The sequence below is a fragment of the Ovis canadensis genome, chromosome Y (assembly GCF_042477335.2).
Source record: "Ovis canadensis isolate MfBH-ARS-UI-01 breed Bighorn chromosome Y, ARS-UI_OviCan_v2, whole genome shotgun sequence".
NCBI lineage: Eukaryota > Metazoa > Chordata > Mammalia > Artiodactyla > Bovidae > Ovis > Ovis canadensis.
Window position 1 is genome coordinate 293,345 of NC_091271.1, and position 18,802 is coordinate 312,146.

The 18,802-nt window shown below is 60.7% G+C and overlaps 1 protein-coding gene across 2 annotated transcripts; it reads left to right on the forward strand.

The window, feature by feature from the left end:
* The first annotated feature begins 6,155 nt into the window (after positions 1-6,155).
* LOC138431438 (short stature homeobox protein) lies at positions 6,156-18,420 on the forward strand. 2 transcript variants are annotated; one of them, XM_069573595.2, is made up of 5 exons: positions 6,156-6,438; positions 10,210-10,418; positions 14,436-14,493; positions 14,651-14,739; positions 17,076-18,420. In XM_069573595.2, exons 1-5 carry the CDS (start codon positions 6,156-6,158, stop codon positions 17,319-17,321), a joined length of 885 nt encoding a protein of 294 aa, XP_069429696.1. In that variant the 3' UTR covers positions 17,322-18,420. The 2 variants fall into 2 exon arrangements, with proteins under 2 accessions (XP_069429696.1, XP_069429695.1); XM_069573594.1 differs by lacking the exon at positions 6,156-6,438 and having other exon boundaries at positions 9,799-10,418.
* Positions 18,421-18,802: the final 382 nt, after the last annotated feature.

An 18,802-nucleotide genomic window follows, 5' to 3' on the forward strand; every position in this document is an offset into this window, starting at 1 on the left:
AGTTCTCGCAGGCGGTGGGTGTGGGACTGGGGTCCTTCTGCATTTTGAGGATGGAGAGAAAAGACCGGAGTTTTCTGAGCCGGTGTCTGGAGCGAGACGTTTGCAGAGCCCTCGGCGACCCGGAGAAGCCAGCCCGGGTGAGGGCGCGCCGGCAGGAAGGAGGTACGGGCTTGCGTGGCCCGCGCCGAGGCCCTGGGCCACAATTCAGAGCGAAACCCGAAATCCAGCACCCCGCCCGGAGGTGGCTTCGTGCAACATTAATTACCGCAGAAACGCTTGCCTGGGACCGCCTAATGTATTCATCGCGACGGAGAGCCGCTCATTGTTTGTTTAGCGGTGGTCTCTTGGAAGGAAAAAAAAAAAAAAAGGCCCTCCCTAGTACACTGCTTTGCTCCCCGAAAAAATAATGTTTTTCTTCAATAAAACGTAGAGGACCGGGCCTGTGATTAAATCTGAAAGTAAAGAGTTTTAATGTCCACCATATGCTTGCAAAGTACATGGCGAGGAAAAGAGAGAATTCCACTGAAAAGCAAACAGCATTTCCTCCTACAAAATATGTTGTTAAAATTGCCTTTTTTTTTTTTTTTTTGCACTGAGGGTTATTTTAAAACATGTCCTGGCCCCAAGGTGGGCTTTATAGCAAACATGAGATGGAAAAAAAATATATGTGTATATATACATTTTGGGGGATGTGTATCTTTGGCAGCTTAGAGGCAGCCCACACTCCAAATAGGAGCCGGAAACCCACCCTGCTCCCTCTTGCCCTTTATTAATATTATAGATGTCGAATTTGTCGACAGGATCAATCTTATCCATTCAGGAGCTGGATTAACAGAGCCCCGTTGTAATGAAAATCTATTAGCCTCCTGTTTGAAACACGGATGTTTGCGTCAATCAATAAACAGCCTACTGGAGAATACAAAAGCCGGTTTCTAAATTTGAAAGGGGCGGGGGGAGGAAGGAGAGCCAGCTAAGAAAAGTGTGAAGACCTCTGTAAAATCAAGCCTCTCTGATCGATACTTATAAATAGTTAATGTGTAAGGAGGGGTCGACTGTTGTTAAAAAAAAGGAAAAAAAGAAAAAAAAAAACCTCACTCTTAGGTGAAAACCATCAACACCTCCACTCTTATTATTTTTGATAGAAATTGTCTTTTGAATTAGGGGCTGAGAAATTGGGCCAAACGGAAGGGGCATTCCTTGAAAATTCCTGTTTTGTGGGCAGCGAAGATGACCCCCAGGGTGGCTGATGAGTCTGAAAGTTGCTGGGCCTTGGGGAGACCAAACTGAGTGGATGACTCCCACTGCCCCTCCCCGGGGGGCGTCGAAGCCACCCACCCCCAGACGGTGGCTTCTTGTACTCCGCTCTTAAGCTCACAGCATGAAATTTCATTTCAAGTCAACCGGTTTGGGTCACAGGAGCTTCGTGTCCCTGGGCTGAACGTGAACACTCGGAGCTCTGCCCTGGAAGCCTCAGATAAGGCAAATATGAAGCGTCTGAATATTCATCACCTTCCCCCGCCCCGTTGGCCTCCCAAATACAGGGAAACCGGCAGCTGTAGTTCAGTAAGATCCCCCTAATTCACATCGGGAAAGTCAGATTATTTCCCAAGATCGAACGTGGCCAACGTCCAGCTCCTGCTGTCCGAAGTCTGTCCCTGGGTCCCTCGGACCACAGTGGTTGTGGGGGTGTTGGGGGGCGGTCAGCTGCGTCTACGGGCTCTTTCCCCAGATATCCCGGGGACTCGGGGCTGGGTGGAGGAGCCTGGACGTTCACGCTGAAGTTCAGATGAAGGCAGGGAAGTGCAGCTAAGAAGTCTGGGGGTCATTTCTTTTCTGCGGGTGATGGGAGAACAGAGAAGGGGCAGAAACCCCCCACCCCGGGCCACCCCCTGTCCGCCGGCACCTTGCCCGCTCTGCTCCAAGGGTTCCAGGACACACACGGGAGGCTGAATCTAGCCGTTTCTGCCCCTGGGGACCAGGGTGTCTGAGCTTTGTAGCTCAGCCTGGGTTCAGAGGGGAAGCCTGGGCGGGCTGGCTAACTGGGGTAACTGGGGGTGAGTGATGGGGTACAGAGTTCCAGCTCTGCACCAAGCCAGTGTGGTCCCTGGCCTGCGCTGGGGGGGGGAGGGTCCTCAAGAATTCAGGAAATCTGACCTGGAAGAACAGGGCCCACATATAATGGTTCAGGTTTGGGACGAGGAGGGTTCGTCCCAGCCAGCCCCCCATCCCCCCTTAGCTCCTGCCAACTGTAGGGGGGGACCCCGTGGCAGGCTGGCTGAGAACCTTTCTTGGGATGTTCACTTCCCCCACCTACCCAGCAGGGGCCTGGGTCTGTGGGCACTCCTGGACCGACCCAGACCTGGGGGCGTCTCCAGGCTGCAGAAAGACCCGGGTCCTCCTGCCTTTAGTCAGAGACCCTGCCCCCCTCCGCGGCACAAGGTACCCCTGGCGTTGTTATTTTGTTCAATTGCATCTGTGTCTGCGTCTCTTCCCAGGGGGACGGAAGGCAGGGGTCGGACCCTGGGACCTGTGTTTGTGCTGTGTACACAGCGGGGGCGGGGGATGGGGAACAGTTTCTGAGCAGCGGGTCTCGGATCCACAACCCAGGAGAGCCCCGGGCTGTGCTCCCAGCTTCTGGTGGAACCCACGTTGGAACTTCCGTCTTCTCCCAGAAACCAGATCCCCGACCTCTCCCCAGCCCAACCCAACCCATGGCGTCTTTTTCTTTTCTTTTCTTTTTTTTTAAAGAAAGCAGCTATGGTTTCGTTTCTATCCACAAACTTTTCTGAAGCCTCTTTCAAAGCTGGCAGAATGCACTGGACACCTGGAAGCATCCACAACTTCCCAAGACAAGTTGAGATTTTTAAAAAGCACTCTCTTTTCGGGCCCCTTCTTCTCCGGGGGAAGGTGGGGGGGGGGGTGGAGAGTCTGCAGAAACTGGAAACAAGAGCCCCTTATGCCCGAGAGGGTCTGAGCTCCGGGCAAACCGCCCCCCTCCGCTCCCGAACCTTGCCCCGGCGGAAATGTAAATGTGACATTTCATAAACCATACCCACCCTGCGGCCTTGGGCACCGACTTGAATTAGCAAAAATATGTGTTCGAAAAAGTCGTTGCCCAGGCTGAAATATGAAAAATAACTCTGAGGGTGGGTTTGGCCACCTCTGGTTGAAAGGTGACAAGGTTAAGGAGCCGTGTGTGTGTGTGTGTGTGTGTGTGTGTGTGTGTGTGTGTGTGTGTGTGTGCGCCCCTGGCTAGGGACAGACGGGCAGGGGGTTCAGGGGACATCTGGCTCCTCACTCCTGAAAACTGAGAGGGTTTGCTCATCAAGCGAAACTGATTTTGTGAAAATCTTATCACAGGCACAGCCTTGGGACTGACGGAAGAAGCCGGTTGGATGGCTTCCTTCCTCCCAGGACGGGTTATTTCGGAACCAGGTGTCGACTGGGAACCAAATATGGGAATCAAAATTGGGAAGGGGGTGACTTTAACTCTCTCTTGGGCTCAAGGTTTTGGATACCCAGGGTCACCAGCTGGAGGAGACCCCTGGGAGCCACCTGACCCTAACTCCCAGCGAGTTTCCTCTTGGGTGGGGTTCAAGGTCCCAGGGATGGAGGGGCGGCCCTGTTTGGGGGCTTGGGACTTCTCACCCTCTGTTCCCTGCAAGTGAAACTCAGGCCCTGTAAGACCCAGCTACTGTGTGCCTCCCAGGGGAGGCTGGGTCCCCGGGGGGCCGGGAGGGTCGAGCAGGAGAGGCGCAGGCCGCAGGCCGGGAGTCCCTGGGGAACCGGCCTCCTCACCTGAGGCCTGGGAGAGCCACTCTCCCCTCCGAAGCCTCCAGAAAGTGGCTCAAGCTTGGGCCCCGGCCGGTTTTACCCCGCTTCCGCTGCTGTCAGTCCACTCTTCTTGCAAATACCGAGTTCCCTGGTGGGCGGGCCTGGCCCCCTGACCGGGTAGACCTGGAAGACGCCCGCAGTGGACCAAGTGACCGCGGGGGGAGACCTGGGGCGCGCGACGCGCCTGTGGCCAGGATACGGAGCTCCTGGGGCCGCCCCGCACCCCCACCCCGCGCGCCCCCTCCAGCTCCGGCCGCGGCCTTCGGCGTCTCCCCCAACCCAGCGCAGACCCGCGAGGCGGCTGCATGTTTAATACATGACGGGCTATTTGTACTTCTGTGTGATAGGCGCGCGCCTCCGCTTTGATTAGAGCTGCGGCGGTGACAAAGCCCTGTTTGTCAAGTTGCGAGCGCCTCTTTGCCTTTTCGCTTTTGAAGTCCGCGGGGGAGCAGGCCACGGGGCCCCCTCCCGCCCAGACTCGCCGCAAGTCTTCCCCGCCCCCCAGCTCCGTCCGCCGCACGCGGGGCCGAGCCCACCTGGGGCCGCGCGCAGCGACCCTGCAGGGTGGACCGAGGGCGCGGAGGACCGGACGGAAACCCGGGGGAGAGACTGAGGGCGCGAGGCAGGGCGACGGGGAGGAAGGGCCTCGAAAGGACGGGACGAAAGAGAGAAGGAAGCTCTGCGTGTCTGCATCCCCCTCTTCCCCGCCTTCCTGGCGTCCCACCCCCCAGATCGAGGTATCTCCCCCCTCTCGAACTCGACCTTGGCCCTGGGGCTTCACTTTCTTTCCCACCGAAGGAAACCCTGGGCCCCCAGGGCGCCCCGGGTCCTGGGTCCTGGCTCACCGGCGCTTCGCAGGATGAGGAACTGACTCAGAAAAACTGCAAAGCGAGCTCCTCCAAAACCCGTACCACCTCCCCCCCCCAACCCGCCTTCCACCCCCCGTGACCCCTCGTCCCAACTCCCTGGCGGAGGGGAAGGGCAGGTGGAAGGGGCCGCCAGGAGAGATGACAGAAAGCAAAAAATAATAATAATTTTTAAGCGGGTAGGGGGCAGAAAAGTCACTTTATTTGCGGACGGAATTTTGCATTTTGCAGAACGGATAGCTCCTGTCGCTGCCGTGGTTGCCAAGTGCATTTCGAATTGCAGCTGAGAAAAGGGGGATCCTTTTAAAGCAGGTTACAGCGTTCCGAGAGAGGCGGGAGAGGTCAGCAGAACCAAGGCACAAGCAAAAAAAAAAAAAAAAAAAAGGAAAATAGATGTCTCCCCCCGCCCCCAATAAATCTCTCAGACACCAGGCTGACCGCACGGCTCGAACAAGAAGGCTGCGTCGGTCCGGCGCCCCCAAGGACCGCTGTGTACGAACCGGTTCTCCCAGAGAGGGAGCCGCCGGCTTCTCCGCGCCTAGACTCGCGCGTCCCAGGCAGCCGAGGGCCGCAGGGTCCGTGTCTCCGGCCCCTCCGAGGTCTCCGAGCCGCTCTGCCCAGCCGCTGCCGCCGCCGCGGAGACTCGGACACCCACGTTCGCCCTTCCTCGCGCTTTCGGGGTTCTGCAACTGTTCCCCGATCAGGCCGCGCGCGCCCGCACACCCTCTCCGGGGGGTGCTCCGGCGGGTCCAGCCACGCCGTGCCCAACCGCATCGCCAAGCTGGGAGTCAATTCTGCCCCGTGGGATGGCGCATCGGCGCCGCCGCCCCGGGATCCCCTCGGTGGCGGCTCGGCGCGGCCACGCCCGGAAGCCGCATCCCGCGGGGAACAGATTCGAGGCGCGAGGCTGCGGCGCTCCTCCTGGTGCTGGGCCGCCGAGGACGTTCCTCACCATCCCCAAACTCCTCGAGTTTCCTTCCCGCCGGCCATTGAGAGAAGACGGATACCTGTTCGCGGCGCTGGCTCTTTGCGCCCCTGCGCGCGCGCGCGCTCTCTCTCCATATCCGTCTCTCTCTCTCTCTCTCCCTTCAAAAACTTGATCTTTACCGCTCCAGACCAAGGTGCCACAGACGCCAAACAGTGATGAAATCAAAAGAAAACCAATTGCCGGACTGGAGGTGGGGGAGAGATAGCGCCTCCGCGTGCGCCCGCCGCCGCGCCGAGAGGTGTAATTGCTGCAGTCAGAGAGCGTGGGGGGCTGGGCGCAGAGGTAGCCGCGTATAAATAGTGAGATCTCAAATTGAAAGGCATAAATAACAGCAGGAGGGACCTGCCTTCACACGGACGGTCCTCTCCGCGCGCGGGAGGCGTGCGGACCACAGCCCGGCTCCTCGCCAGCCCCGCGGACCCCCGCGGCCCCCCCCCCCGTTCCCACCCCCACACCCCCGGGCAGCTATGGAAGAACTCACGGCTTTTGTATCCAAATCTTTTGACCAGAAAAGCAAAGACGGCAGCGGCGGCGGCAGCGGCGGCGGCGGCGGCGGCAAGAAAGAGTCCATCACGTACAGGGAAGTTTTGGAGAGCGGACTGGCGCGCTCGCGGGAGCTGGGGGTTTCGGAGTCCAACCTCCACGACATAACGGAGGCCGGCGGCCACTGCCCGGTGCATCTCTTTAAGGACCACGTGGACACCGACAAGGACAAACTGAAAGAGTTCGGTTCGGGGAGGGCGGCGGAAGGTAAGCCGGGCCGGACGCAGGCTCCGGGCCCCTCCGGGGCGCGGCGCTTCTCGTGGCCACCGAGCCCGGCCGCCCGGCGTCTCGCTCTGCGCCACGCGGAGGCCCCGGGGAGGGGGCGCCGCGGTGGGCGCTTCGTTTCACCCCCAAAAAGCTGAACGTGACCGCCACGGATCGGACGCAGAAGGGCCCGGCCGCCACCCGTCGCCAGGCTTTTCGTAAGAAAGAAACCGGCCGGAGAACCGAGGAGGCAGGGGCGGATGGAGGCCCTGGACCCGAGGGCGGGCAGCGGCGCGGGGCCCGCGCGCATCGCGTCCCCGGGGGGCGCTGGCATTGGGTGCCAGCGGCGGGCCCCTTCCCCGGATGGAGCGCGAGCCGGGTGTTTGGGCTTGCCAAGGCCGGTCGAGGGTAAGGCTGGCGGCTGCGCGCCCGTATGCCTGCCGGGCTGTCTGTGTGCCCTGGGACGAGCCCCGGAGCTCTCTCCAGGCGCCCGTCGCCTGCCCGCTTCCCCCGCTAGAAATGGGCGGCGTTGGGGACCGCGCCGGCCGGCAGGCGTCGGCCCCCTCCCTCGCCTCTCAGCCCCGGGCCCTCTTAGGCAGAACTTTCCCTTGATGTTGGCTGCCGCAGGGCCCGTGGAACTAAAACCAGCCCTGTGCCCGCAGGTGGCCAGGGTTTGCGCGGGGGAGAAGGGCCCGGGGAGGCTCGGGAACCTCTCTCCCGCGCGCGGCGGCCCAAACCCCGGCCGGCAGGGCACAGCGGGCCCTCCTGCAGGACCTTCATCCTGCGGCTTTTCCTGAAATCTCCGAGGCGTTCGGCGCTGTCCTTGACTGCAGAGGCGGCCGGGAGGGGAGGCTTGTTTACAAGGGCTTTCTCAGCGGGGCGAGATGGTCCCCACCAGGGGCGGATTTCCATGCAAGCAGGGCAGCCGGCAGCTATAAATCACAGGAATACAACTGGCTGGATTTCTCAGCAGGGAGCGTTTGAAAGCGTCCGAAGGTCTGTATGTCTCATGACAAAGCGAGGGGAAACAGAAGCTTGCCATATGGGGCCTGGGTCCCCGTGTCTTCCTCTTGCAGTGTTGAGAGGGGTCGGCATTGGCGACCCCTGGAAGCCCCTGGGTCCCACACTTCGCTGGGGGAGTCCCCGCACGCGGGGCTTCAAGGCTGGCCCAGACTGCCTTTGGAAAGTTTGACCTTAGGGGAGGCAGAAGGCTGGCGGAGGCTTAGTCCGGATAAGCCCGCGACCCCGTGAGAGTCCGCGCGCAGCCTGAGTTCGGATCGTCTTACCTCTGGGGCTCACCCCTTGGCGAGGCCTCACGCACCTGGCCTTGTAATTCCTACAAAGACGGTGTGCTTTGATGGAGACGCGGCTGTCTGCCGGCCAGAGTCCCGGTCAGGGCCTACTTTTAATTTACAGCGCCTGGCGACTGACCTCCCGGGCCCCTTCAGGGCTTCCCCCATCCTCCTTAAAGGCTGAGTTCCCCCTCTGCCTACCTCGGCTCACCCCTGGACAATCAGGGCAGCAGAACCCTGGCAATCAGCAGCTGGAAAGAGGGCAGAGCACAATCGAAGCCTTTTTATTTTCTACCTTAAATAGGAAGAGAAAGACAGGGCTGTAACAAGTAGAAGCAAAAAAAATCCCAGTTGCTCCTTTCCTGTCTGGCTCTGCAGACCCCCCCTCCCCCGGCCCCTCAGAAGGGCCGAGCCCCCCTGGCCGAATTGGCAGAATGGAGGGGTGGGAGACGCCTGGGGTGTGGAGAGACACGGAGGTGTTGAGCGCCCGATCGAGCGGAACCGCTGAGCCTGGGGTTTCTGCAGAGCTTCAAGGCCAGCTTCTCATTCTGGGGTCAAGGCCCTGGGGTTCAGGCTTAAGACACCTGCACGACAGAGTCAAGGCGGGGCTACCCCTGGGAAAGGATATTTTTCCCCGTGGCGGAGAAGTAGGGCATCCTTGGAAAGGCATTCGTCTCAGGAGGTGAGAGGGCATTGGGTGCCCAGTACCCAGGAGCCTTGAGGAGAGATGTTTCAAGACTTCAGTGCTAGAGAGCATCTTAGGAACCCCCGCTGGGGGACAGGCTGGTTTCACTGATTTTCCCCTGGACCCACGGAGAATTGGAGTCTTTCCCCCTTGGCGAGTCTTCGGGCTCACGGCTGAGGGCTTCTGCAGTGCTCCCGGACTCTTTTCAGAAGTTGTGAAAGCCCAGACTCTTTGGAGAGAGTTTACGGAAAGCACTGTCTTCTCCTTGACCCAGAGGGGACATCTAATGAGGGCGTTGGGAGCCCTTTCTGCCTGCACCCCCGTAGCCCCTATGATCCGAGAAAAAAAAAGAAAAAAAGCACAAGGGCTGCTAAAATGTTGTCACTCTTTGTGACCCCGTGGACTGCAGCGCGCCAGGCCGCCCTGTCCATCACCATCTCCCCGAGTTTGCTCAAACTCATGTCCATCGAGTCAGTGATGCCATCCAACCATCCCATCCTCTGTCGTCCCCTTCTCCTCCCACCTTCAATCTTTCAGCATCAGGGTCTTTTGGCTTCCACCAACTCTGCGACTGGGGAGCCAACTTGTATTTTCAATCCCTGAGTTTGGTGTGGGCCTGCATTTCCTGGAGGTGGAAAGGAGAGGCGTCTGGGTTAGAATCTGGTTGATCCTGACCTTACTGCCCCCACCCCCAGCAAATACAGATGCTCCTGTAATTTTTGGACCAAAGAGAGTTTGCACTCCTGGCTTCCTGTTGGGGCGTCCAAGACGGAGGGGCAAAACAGGAAGTCAGGAACCTGTGCTCTTGGGGGCACCCCTAGACACCTTCCTGTGTGCCTTAAGATATGGCTTTGGCTTTGGCGGGGGAGGGCGCTTCCTTGGTGGCTCAGACAGTAAAGAATCCACCTGCAATGCAGGAGACCCGGATTTGGTCCCTGGGTGGGAAAGATCCCCTGGAGGAGGGCATGGCACCCCACTCCAGTATTCTTGCCTGGAGAATCCCATGGACAGAGGAGCCTGGTGGGCTACAGTCCACGGGCTCGCAAAGTCAGACACGACTGAGTGACTGACAGTTTTCTTTCCTTCTTTGCTTTGTTGATCAGAGGGAGATGAGGTCCCCCCACCCCATCGCCCAGCTCTGTGGCGACCTGGAGGAGGCTCTGGCCTGGCTGGAGCTGCCCCTGTCCTGCTGGGGTTGGTGGAGGGACAGGGGTTCGGCCTGGCCTGGACCCCTAGCCAGGCCTGGCCTCTCCCGGAGCTCCCGCCAGGGACCCCGCCAGGGACCCCGCCATACTTGGGTGTCTCTGCCTATGCGTGTTTGACTTAATATTTAACACCCCATTCCCTTTCAAAAAAAAAAAGAGAGAGAGAGACAGAGGAGGGGGTGTGTGTTGGTTTCTGTCAGTATGTCAACAGAGGCGAAGTGGATAATTGAGGAAACTATTCGGAGATTAGGCCAAGATACACCAGCCGGGCCGGGAATCGGAGTCGTTACAAAAGAGCTCGCCTGGCCTGCGAGTTTGCTTTATCGGCTCCACGCAGCTCTGCGTCAGGGCGCGTTGTCCGCCGAGGCCCCGCGCCCCGTGGGCGCACCCAGCGCTCGGCCACGTGGAGCCAAAGCTTCCCGGCGCGCGGCCTGTTCGCCGCGCGCGGGGCCGGGGTTTCCAGCACGCAGGCCTGGCGGGCCGGCCCCGGGGAGGCGGAGGCCGGCGGAGGGGCTCTGCGCGGCCCGCGGGGGACTCGGGCCGGGACGCGTCGCGGGGGGACCTCAGCGCTGTGCCCTCGGCCCGCCCGTAGGTGTCTACGACTGCAAGGACAAGCGCGACGACGTGAAGTCGGAGGACGAGGACGGGCAGACCAAGCTGAAGCAGCGGCGCAGCCGCACCAACTTCACGCTGGAGCAGCTCAACGAGCTGGAGCGGCTCTTCGACGAGACGCACTACCCCGACGCCTTCATGCGCGAGGAGCTCAGCCAGCGCCTCGGGCTCTCGGAGGCGCGCGTGCAGGTGAGGCTCGCGGCCCCCGGAGCGCGCCGCCCCGGCCTTGGGGGCGCTTTCCGGGAGCGCGCGGCCCCCCGGGGCCGGGCTGGGCGTTCGGAGGCCTCCCCGGGGCCTCGCGCTCCGTGTCTGGCGCGCTCGCCCTCCAGGTCGAGCGCACAGGGTGGGTGGCTGGGGGCGGTGGCTGGAGCTGGGCGTTCGGGGGCATCCCCGGGGTCTCGCGCGCGCCCTGCCTGGCATCGCCCTCCGCGTCTCGGTGACTGAGGCTCCTGCCCGCGCGGAGCCGGATTAGCCGGGGCGCCGGGCGGGGACCGGGGAGGGGGCGCGCAGGGGCGGCGGCGCGGGCGCATGGAATTGGTGATGTCCCCATCTGGCGAGCCACCGGCTGCCGGGGGGTGGGGTGCGCCCGCACGTGCGCGGGGGAGGGGGCGCTCCCGGTGGTTTTGTTGTCTTTTTTTTTTTTTAAACCTCGGGTTGTTGTAAACGTGGAAGTGAAACGGACGACTTTATTGATGGGGCAGGGTGGTAGAGACCCCCTTCCAGACGCCCCCCCACCGCCACCCCGCAGGCGCTGTCGACAGTCGGCCCTGCCAGTCGTCCTGGGCTTTTCCGTCGGCGTTGACGGTTCGGGGCAGGACAGCAGAGCCCGAGAGAAGGAAAAGAGGGTCACGGTCCCTGGGCTCCGGGGACTGGTTATTTAAATAAATGGAATTAATGCAGCCAACGGGGGGGAGGGGACCGCGTGCAGCCGGGGCTTTGAAAGAACGGCTTTCTTGTAGCTGTAGGATCGGCGTCTTTAAACACGACTGGGCTAAGATTGTACGCACGAAACGAAAACACGGAAAGGGTTTTAGAGCCAGTGTTTTACAACAGCTTTCATTTGGGGAGCGCGGGGGAAGGGGTCTGCATTCTGCGTCCTTCCCGTTTCCTCCCTGCCGCCGCGGTGACTGGGATTTCTTAGGCGGGCATGCCGCAGTCCCCCAGCGTGTCCAGGATCCGCCGTGGCCTGACGCGGTGATGCGGCCCGCATCCCTGGGACCGCGGGCCGGCTGGCTCTGGGGACCGCGTCCCCGAGCCCATTTGTCCCGGCGTCTGTGGCCGAGGCGAGGAGGGGCGCGAGGCGGTGAGGGGGGGACTCCTGGCCACTTTTCTCCGTCGAGATGGATGGGGCTGCCCTATATGGATTAATGAGAAGATTAAACTTTTGCTGAAGGGGACATCAACTTTTATGTCATTTCACAGCCTTTCTGCCCGGGATCTGTAATATCTCCCAGGCCTTGATGTACTGTTTCTATAAAAATAAATTACTTGTAATTTAATTCCACACTATTTCTTTCAGTAGTCTATTACTGAATAGCACCTTCGCAGGAGAGACCGAGTTGGCAGAAAATTGCTTCTTGGGTGGCTACAGATCTTGAGAAAAGCCCTAAAAAAAAAAAAAAAAAAAAAGGTTGAGGGGGGTGGGAGGTGGGAAAATGGGAAAAGTGAGGCACAGGCCTATTGATCCAGAGTTGGATTAAAATTTAACGATTGTAAATAATAATAAAAATAAACATGGGAATATAAGAAATGAAATAATTTCCGATTGGCCACGGGGAAAAAGCATCGTGTAATAAAGAGAAGGCAGAAAGTGGTCATAAAAACCAATTAGTTAAAACTCGGACCCTGCTGTGCCGAAGCCAGGAAAGGGGGCGGGGGAAGGGGGGACTCAGAAAGGAAGAGACGAAAATGCGGTATATTTTAATCCTGAGTCTGAACTGTTGGGTAATCCTTTTCCGTACAGGCTGTCCTGTGTTGTTAGAGGATAGTGTTTCAATTTAGAGTGGAAATTTGCTGTAAATAAATTGAAGACCCTTTGGAAGCTGGTCCTTATTAACCTTTTATTTTTAGTGTTGTGCTGGAAAACTCATATCACACAGCTGTCAGGGTTATAATCGAAAGTTATGAGACCACGGTGAGGCGCGGGCGGTAATTTAATTACGACAAATATCTTTGGGTTTATGGCGCAGAGCTAAATTAAATGTCATTATTCACTGTCTGTAATGGAAATCAAAAGGAAATCAGATTACAGCATTTGTGAGAGAAATCAGCGAGTGATCCTTAATGAAGAAATAACTGTCTAAAGCACTGTCGTGCGCTTTACTTAGCATATTCAGGACTAATTGGAATTGATCGTGAATCACCCCAAGACTGATTTATTATCGCCGAACGCAGCGGCTAATTCATCACTTTTATTCTCCGTAATCTTATTTTTTTTTTCTTCTTTCCCCGTGCTGAAGGGAAAGTGAGTTTTCTTTCTTAGGTTTAAATAGGATTCTGTTTTCAGAAAAAAATGCCCTTGGTGGTGGGGGGTGGGGTGGGGTGGTGGTGCAGAATTTCCACATCTGGCTCCGAATTTTCACATCCCCTGCTGAGGCTGGCCGGGTACCGGACCGCAGGAAGGGTCGGAAACGGAGAGCGGTCCCAGTCCCAAGCTGAGGGCAAGGCAGCGGCGATTTGGGGTGGTTCACCTGTAGGGATGGAATCGGAGTGCAGGCTTTGGAAATGCAATCGGTATTTGTGAACCTCCACACATCTTAAGAGGGGGCACGGTTTTGGGAAATTCTTTTTAGAGCAACGGGGCATCCAAATTTGCTAGGCTCCCTGTGGCCTGGCGGGTTGAGCTTTCCCCTGCTTGGGGCGGGGGTCAGTTCTGTTAGAACAGGCGGGTCGTAAAGGTCAGCCTTGGATGGAAAACGGGCCCTTCAAAGAGGCTTCGAGGGAAAAGTCGTGAAGTCCAGTCTGTTTGCAGCCTCCGTGGGAGCTGAGGTTTCCTGGGCAGGCTGGGAGGCGGGAGCGGCCCCAGGCCCTGGGCTTGGAGCATTGCATCGCAGGGCCCCCGAGTTCCCCCCAGAGGTGGGGCATGGCCTGAGTTATCCTGGAGCACCACGGAGGGGACAGGGTGAGAGAGGCTGGAGGGGGCATTTCAGAGAAGGTCAGGAAGGAAACATCGAGTGCTGAGGAACCCAGATGGCGGGGGAGCCCTGGATTCCATCTTCATGCGGCTGTTTGGTGGAAAGGGGACCGTGAGCGTGGGGGAGGACTGGACGGGGCACTGGGGTGGGGCGTGGGGCCTTACACCCCAATCTTGTCGTCAGGCCTCTGATGCTCATTGGCTTGGGGCTCAACACCCTTTCAGGAGATTCTGAGCCCCTCCAGTTACACTTCCTGTACCTGAAGTCCCGCGTCTGCATTTTGTGTGTGTGTGTGGCAGCGCCGTGGTGGGGGGGGCGGTGGGGGGCGGTGTGTGCACCAGTCCTTGGGAATGAAGAACGGTCCTGACTCTGGGATGTATAGCTGGGACCCTCCAGGCTTCCAAGGAGTTGGGGGGATGCCTTGGAGGACTTGGAAGTTCCTGGACCCCGGAGCTTGATTAGGGAGGAGGCTGGTCAGGAGGTGGAAGGTCGGGGTGGAAGGTCAAGTTGGACCAGTGGCCTGATGGGGCTGGAGTGGGGACTGCCGGTACAAAACGATGGAAGGTTCTCCGTGGCCACCCGAGGACCCTCTTGGGCCTCCCTGGGGGCTCAGATGGTAGAGAACCTGCCTGCCGATGCGGGAGACCTGGGTTCGATGCCTGGGTGGGGAAGAGCCCCTGGAGGAGGGCACGGCAACCCACTCCAGTGTCCTTGCCTGGGGAATGCTACGGACACAGGAGGGTGGCAGGCTCGTCTACGGGGTCTCAGAGTCAGGCAGGACTGAGCGACTAAGCACGGCAGAGAGGACCCCCTGCTCGCATTCAGTCCGTGGGTGCTAAGGCTGTAGTCCCTCTTGGCTGAGGACACTTGTCAGCAGCTCCAGGTGCCCAGTTGCGCTGGGGCTGGGGAGACGGGGGCAGGGGAGGGAGGCCTTGAGGGGGCCCACAGGCAGCTTTTATTTGGGGGGGGGGCCCTGGAACCGGAAGCGCCTTGCACAGCCTCTGGCGTCGTCTGGAAAGCAGGCTTTGCCTGCGCTCACGATGGGGGTGCACGTGTGTCTGCTTCACCCCAGGTTTGGTTCCAGAACCGGAGAGCCAAATGCCGCAAACAGGAGAACCAGATGCACAAAGGTGAGTGCGGGGGTAGGGGGGGGAAGGGGGAGGCCCGAGGATGGGGGTGGGGCGGCGGGGAGGCCGCCGGGACGGCTTGGGGGGCAGGGCCGAGGATGGGGTGGGGGCGGGGGAGGCCGCAGGGAGGAAGGTTCACTTGTCCTGTGCTCGCTCGCAGGCGTGATCCTGGGCACTGCCAGCCACTTGGACGCCTGCAGGGTGGCCCCCTACGTGAACATGGGCGCACTGAGGATGCCTTTCCAACAGGTAGCTCGGTTTTGTATTTTTATTTCTCCCCCCCGAGGGGAGCCGCCGCCTCCTCTAACCCGCCTGCGGGGAAGAAAGGGGAATCACTTTTTCACAAGGGCGAGATTTATAAACCCACTGTGCTGTGTGCGTAGTTACACAATCCTGTCCGACTCTTTGCAAGCCATGGACTGCAGCACGCCAGGCTCCGCTGTCTGTGGAACTTTTCCCAGGCAAGAACACTGGAGTGGGTTGCCATGCCCTCTTCCAGGGGATCTTCCCCCGCCAGGAATCGAACCCGGGTCTCCTGCACTGCAGGCGGGTTCTTTACCAGTGAGCCACGAGGGAAGCCTTGTTAACCCGCTGGTGCATCTTAACATCACGCTATTAAAAAAAAGAAAACCCGGAGAGTTCTGTTTGAGGGACGACTAGGACAGAAAGCCAGACACAGTTTTTTTTTTTACGAAAGTCAGAGGGAAAACTTAAAAAATGCTGCCCACCCAGGAAGCGCCCACTCGCTGGGTGCCTGCTCGGGGACGGAGGGGGTATGACTCCCACTCGTGCGTGAGGCCCTTTCCCTGCAGCCAGCCCGGCCTCTCTGCATCTCAGGGGGCGGAGGGGGAGTGATCCTTGCCCCTGACCCTCAGAGATGGGGGGCGGGGCGCGGAAGGGGGAGTCGGGCCCAGCTCGCAGCAGCGCAGGCGGTCCTGTGCAAGGAGGGGGGCGGCCGGGCTGTCGGAGGACAGACAGAGGCCCTCGGAGGCCCAGGTATCCCAGGGGCCGCCCCACCGCCCCTGGTCTGGAGCAGCCCCGGGTGGGTGGCCGGGGGCAACGTGGCGGGACCTGCGGGGGCAGCTGGGCTGGAGGGGGCGCCCTCGCTGCTGCGGGAGGGGGCGGGGCCCGTCGTGAGGGTGGGGGCGTGCACGCTGCTGGACGGGCGTGGCGGGGCGGCGTCGGCCCAGCATGGGGGTGGGGGTTGTGCATGCCGGGGGGCGGGGCGGGGCGGGGCGGGGCGGCGTCGGCCCAGCATGGGGGTGGGGGTTGTGCATGCCGGTGGGCGGGGCGGGGCGGGCGCCCAGCATGAGGGGGGTGGGGGGTGGGAGCGTGCAAGCTGGGGGGCGGGCGTGGGGGTGATCCGGCCATAGGAGCAAGCAGGACATGCCTGGGGGTTGTCTCTGCGCCCGTGGGTGCTGAGGGCCGCGAGGTCTGAGGGTCTGACCTGGCCTGCAGCGTTGTCTAGGCGTGACAGCGTGGGGGGCCGTCTCGCCACGGAGGGTCGTTTAGGGGTGACACTGTGGTTTCGGCTGGGAACTCCCGCGGGGCTGAAGGCAGGGAGGGAGTCCGGGGCTGCGGGCCGGGGAGGGGTCGGCACCCTGCTCACTCGGACTCCTCCCCCAACCTCCAGGCCGGGGCCCCTCGCCCCCCCAGCATCCCTGGGCCAATCCTGTAACGGCCCCTGGCTACTACGCGGGCCGCTGCCCAGGCGTGGGGTCAGCGTTGGGCCCTCTGAAGTGAGACCATTGGGAGCTCAGAGACTTGGCTGTGCTCTTTCTGGAAGTGGGTGGTCATTTCCTCCTCCTGACCCAGGGATCGAACCCTGGTCTCCTGCGCTGCAGGCAGGTTCTTTACCGTCTGAGGCACCACAGAAGCCCATATAAGTTGAAACTTTGGTCTGCATTTTTTACAAAATGCTGTGGCTCAGACGGTAAACGGTCTTTTGGAAGATTCCCAGACTCTGGCCCGTGGGAAGGGGCTGTGTGTGGGGAGGCGGTGGGGGGGGGGGTGCTGCCAGGCCTGAGCTATAGACAGGACCCTGAGTCCAGGGGCACGTCAAACCATCAGCTGAGGGTGGGGTGAGGAGGGGGTACCAGCTGTAGACACCTTGATGCTGCGGTGGGCCCGGGGATCTATGCAGATCCCCCAGCTCCTTGGCGGTGGGAAAGCCTCCCTCTCCAAAACAGCCAGTGACACCCATCCAGACATCAGGTGTCCAGAGAACAGTGGGTGGTGGTCCCCTGGTGTGTGTGGGGGTGGTCCCCTAGTCTGGGGGGTGGTCCTCCTGGCGGGAAAGCCCCCCAACCAGAACAGGCAACGACCCCCATCTGGACAGCGGGTGTCTAGAGGAGAGTGGGTAGTGGCCCGCTGGTGGTGGTGGAGGGGGTGGGGGGTGGAGGGGGGTCCTCGAGGCAGGAAAGCGCCCCCCCTCCCCCAGAACACGCAGTGACTCCCATCCGGACACCGGGTGTCCGGAGGACAGTGGGAGGTGGTCCCCTGGTTTCGGGGGGTGGGGGGGCCTCGGTGCAGGAGAGCCCGCCCCCCGCCCCCAGGTCCTGACTGAGCGCGATCTCCCACCCCAGGTTCAGGCGCAGCTGCAGCTGGAAGGCGTGGCGCACGCGCACCCCCACCTCCACCCGCACCTGGCTGCGCACGCGCCCTACCTGATGTTCCCGCCGCCGCCCTTCGGGCTGCCCATCGCCTCCCTGGCCGAGTCGGCCTCGGCCGCCGCCGTCGTGGCCGCCGCGGCGAAGAGCAACAGCAAGAACTCCAGCATCGCCGACCTCAGGCTGAAGGCGCGCAAGCACGCGGAGGCCCTGGGGCTCTGACCCGCCGGCCCGCCGCCCCGCGCGCGCCCCGGGCCCCGCCACCCCGTGCGTCCCTCCGTCCGTCAGTCCGTCCGTCCGCGGCGTCCTGCACTCCACCCCTCCGCTCCCCGCACAGCCCCCCACCCTCCGCCTCGACGGGCCGCACGGCCACCCTGGAGCCAGGGGGCAGCGAACTCCCCGCCCCGGGGCCGCCCTGGGAGATCCCTCTCCACCCCCTGCAGGCCTCGGGACGGGGACATCGGGGAGCGCACGGCACCTCCAGGGCCTCGCGGAGACCGTCGCGGGGCGGGAAGAGCGAGCAGGGGACGGTTGGACCACCCCAACTCGGCCCCCTCTTCGGGCGGTCCGTGCGTCCTGGAACGACCCTCGGCCACGTGGAGCTGCCCTGCGACCTCGCCTGCGGCTGCCACTTCCCACCCTGTGCATGCGGCCTGCGCCACGCGCCTTTCCAAGATCTCACAGTCTAGGAAACAAACAAACAAACAAAGATCTGGGGCTGGTCTCTGAAGATGCCAGCGTTTGGGTGCGCGCGGTTTTCTTCACTGCCACGGACGGAAAAGTTTCATCGGAGGAGCTACGGGACGCCCCCGCCCTAGTCCCAGTGTGGATTTCAGCGTGGACGCGGGCATCCGGAAGCAGGGACTCCCTCCTGGGCCGGCCCGCGCACCCACCGTCCCCCTACCCTTCGCCTGAAAGGTAGCAATAACGAAGCTACCTGACACGGCCCGGCCAAGGTGATGCTGCTCACCGGGGACCTCAGGGTGTCACGTTGAGACCGTCCCGGGGAGGGCCGGCGGCCTGACCGCCCCCTGTCGTCCTGCCCGCTTCTGGCCCCGGCGCACCAGATTCAGGATTCCTTGGGCCGCACAACAGGCGACTTGATAACTTTCCCCCCAGTCTTTTCGATTCCCCCTCGAATGGACGCTCTCTGGCTGCTCTGCAGAGCGCAGATGCGGAAAGGACTTGCAATCGGGACAGAGGGGCACGGTGGTTTAAGGTATAATAGTAATAACTGACGAAGCATCCCCGCTAGTGACATGCAATGATGTGCAGGAAAGTGCAATATTGTAAATATTATAGATTTAAAAAAAAAAAGAAAGCTGTCCACTCTTGACCCTGTCACCTCCGGACTTTGAAGGGCATTACCTCCGCGCCCCCCACCACCACTCTGCATGCTGCGGGCCCAGTGCCAGGATGACCGGGGTAGGAGGGGAGTGCTCGCCGTGGTGGAAGTGAGTTGGATGTGGCTTGAGATGAGAACCTGGATGGGGTGGGGGGTGGGGCGCCAGGAAGTGAGGGCGGGGAAGGGGCTGAGCTGTTTCTGGCGCGCCTCCTGCAGGCAGGCAGTTTTAAGAGATTTTTTTTTTTCTTTTTTTTTCTTTTTTAAGGTGTGGGGCTTTCCTAGCGGCTCAGTTGGTGAAGAACCTGCCTGCCAGTGCAGGAGACCCGGGTTCGATCCCTGGGTGGGGAAGATCCCCTGG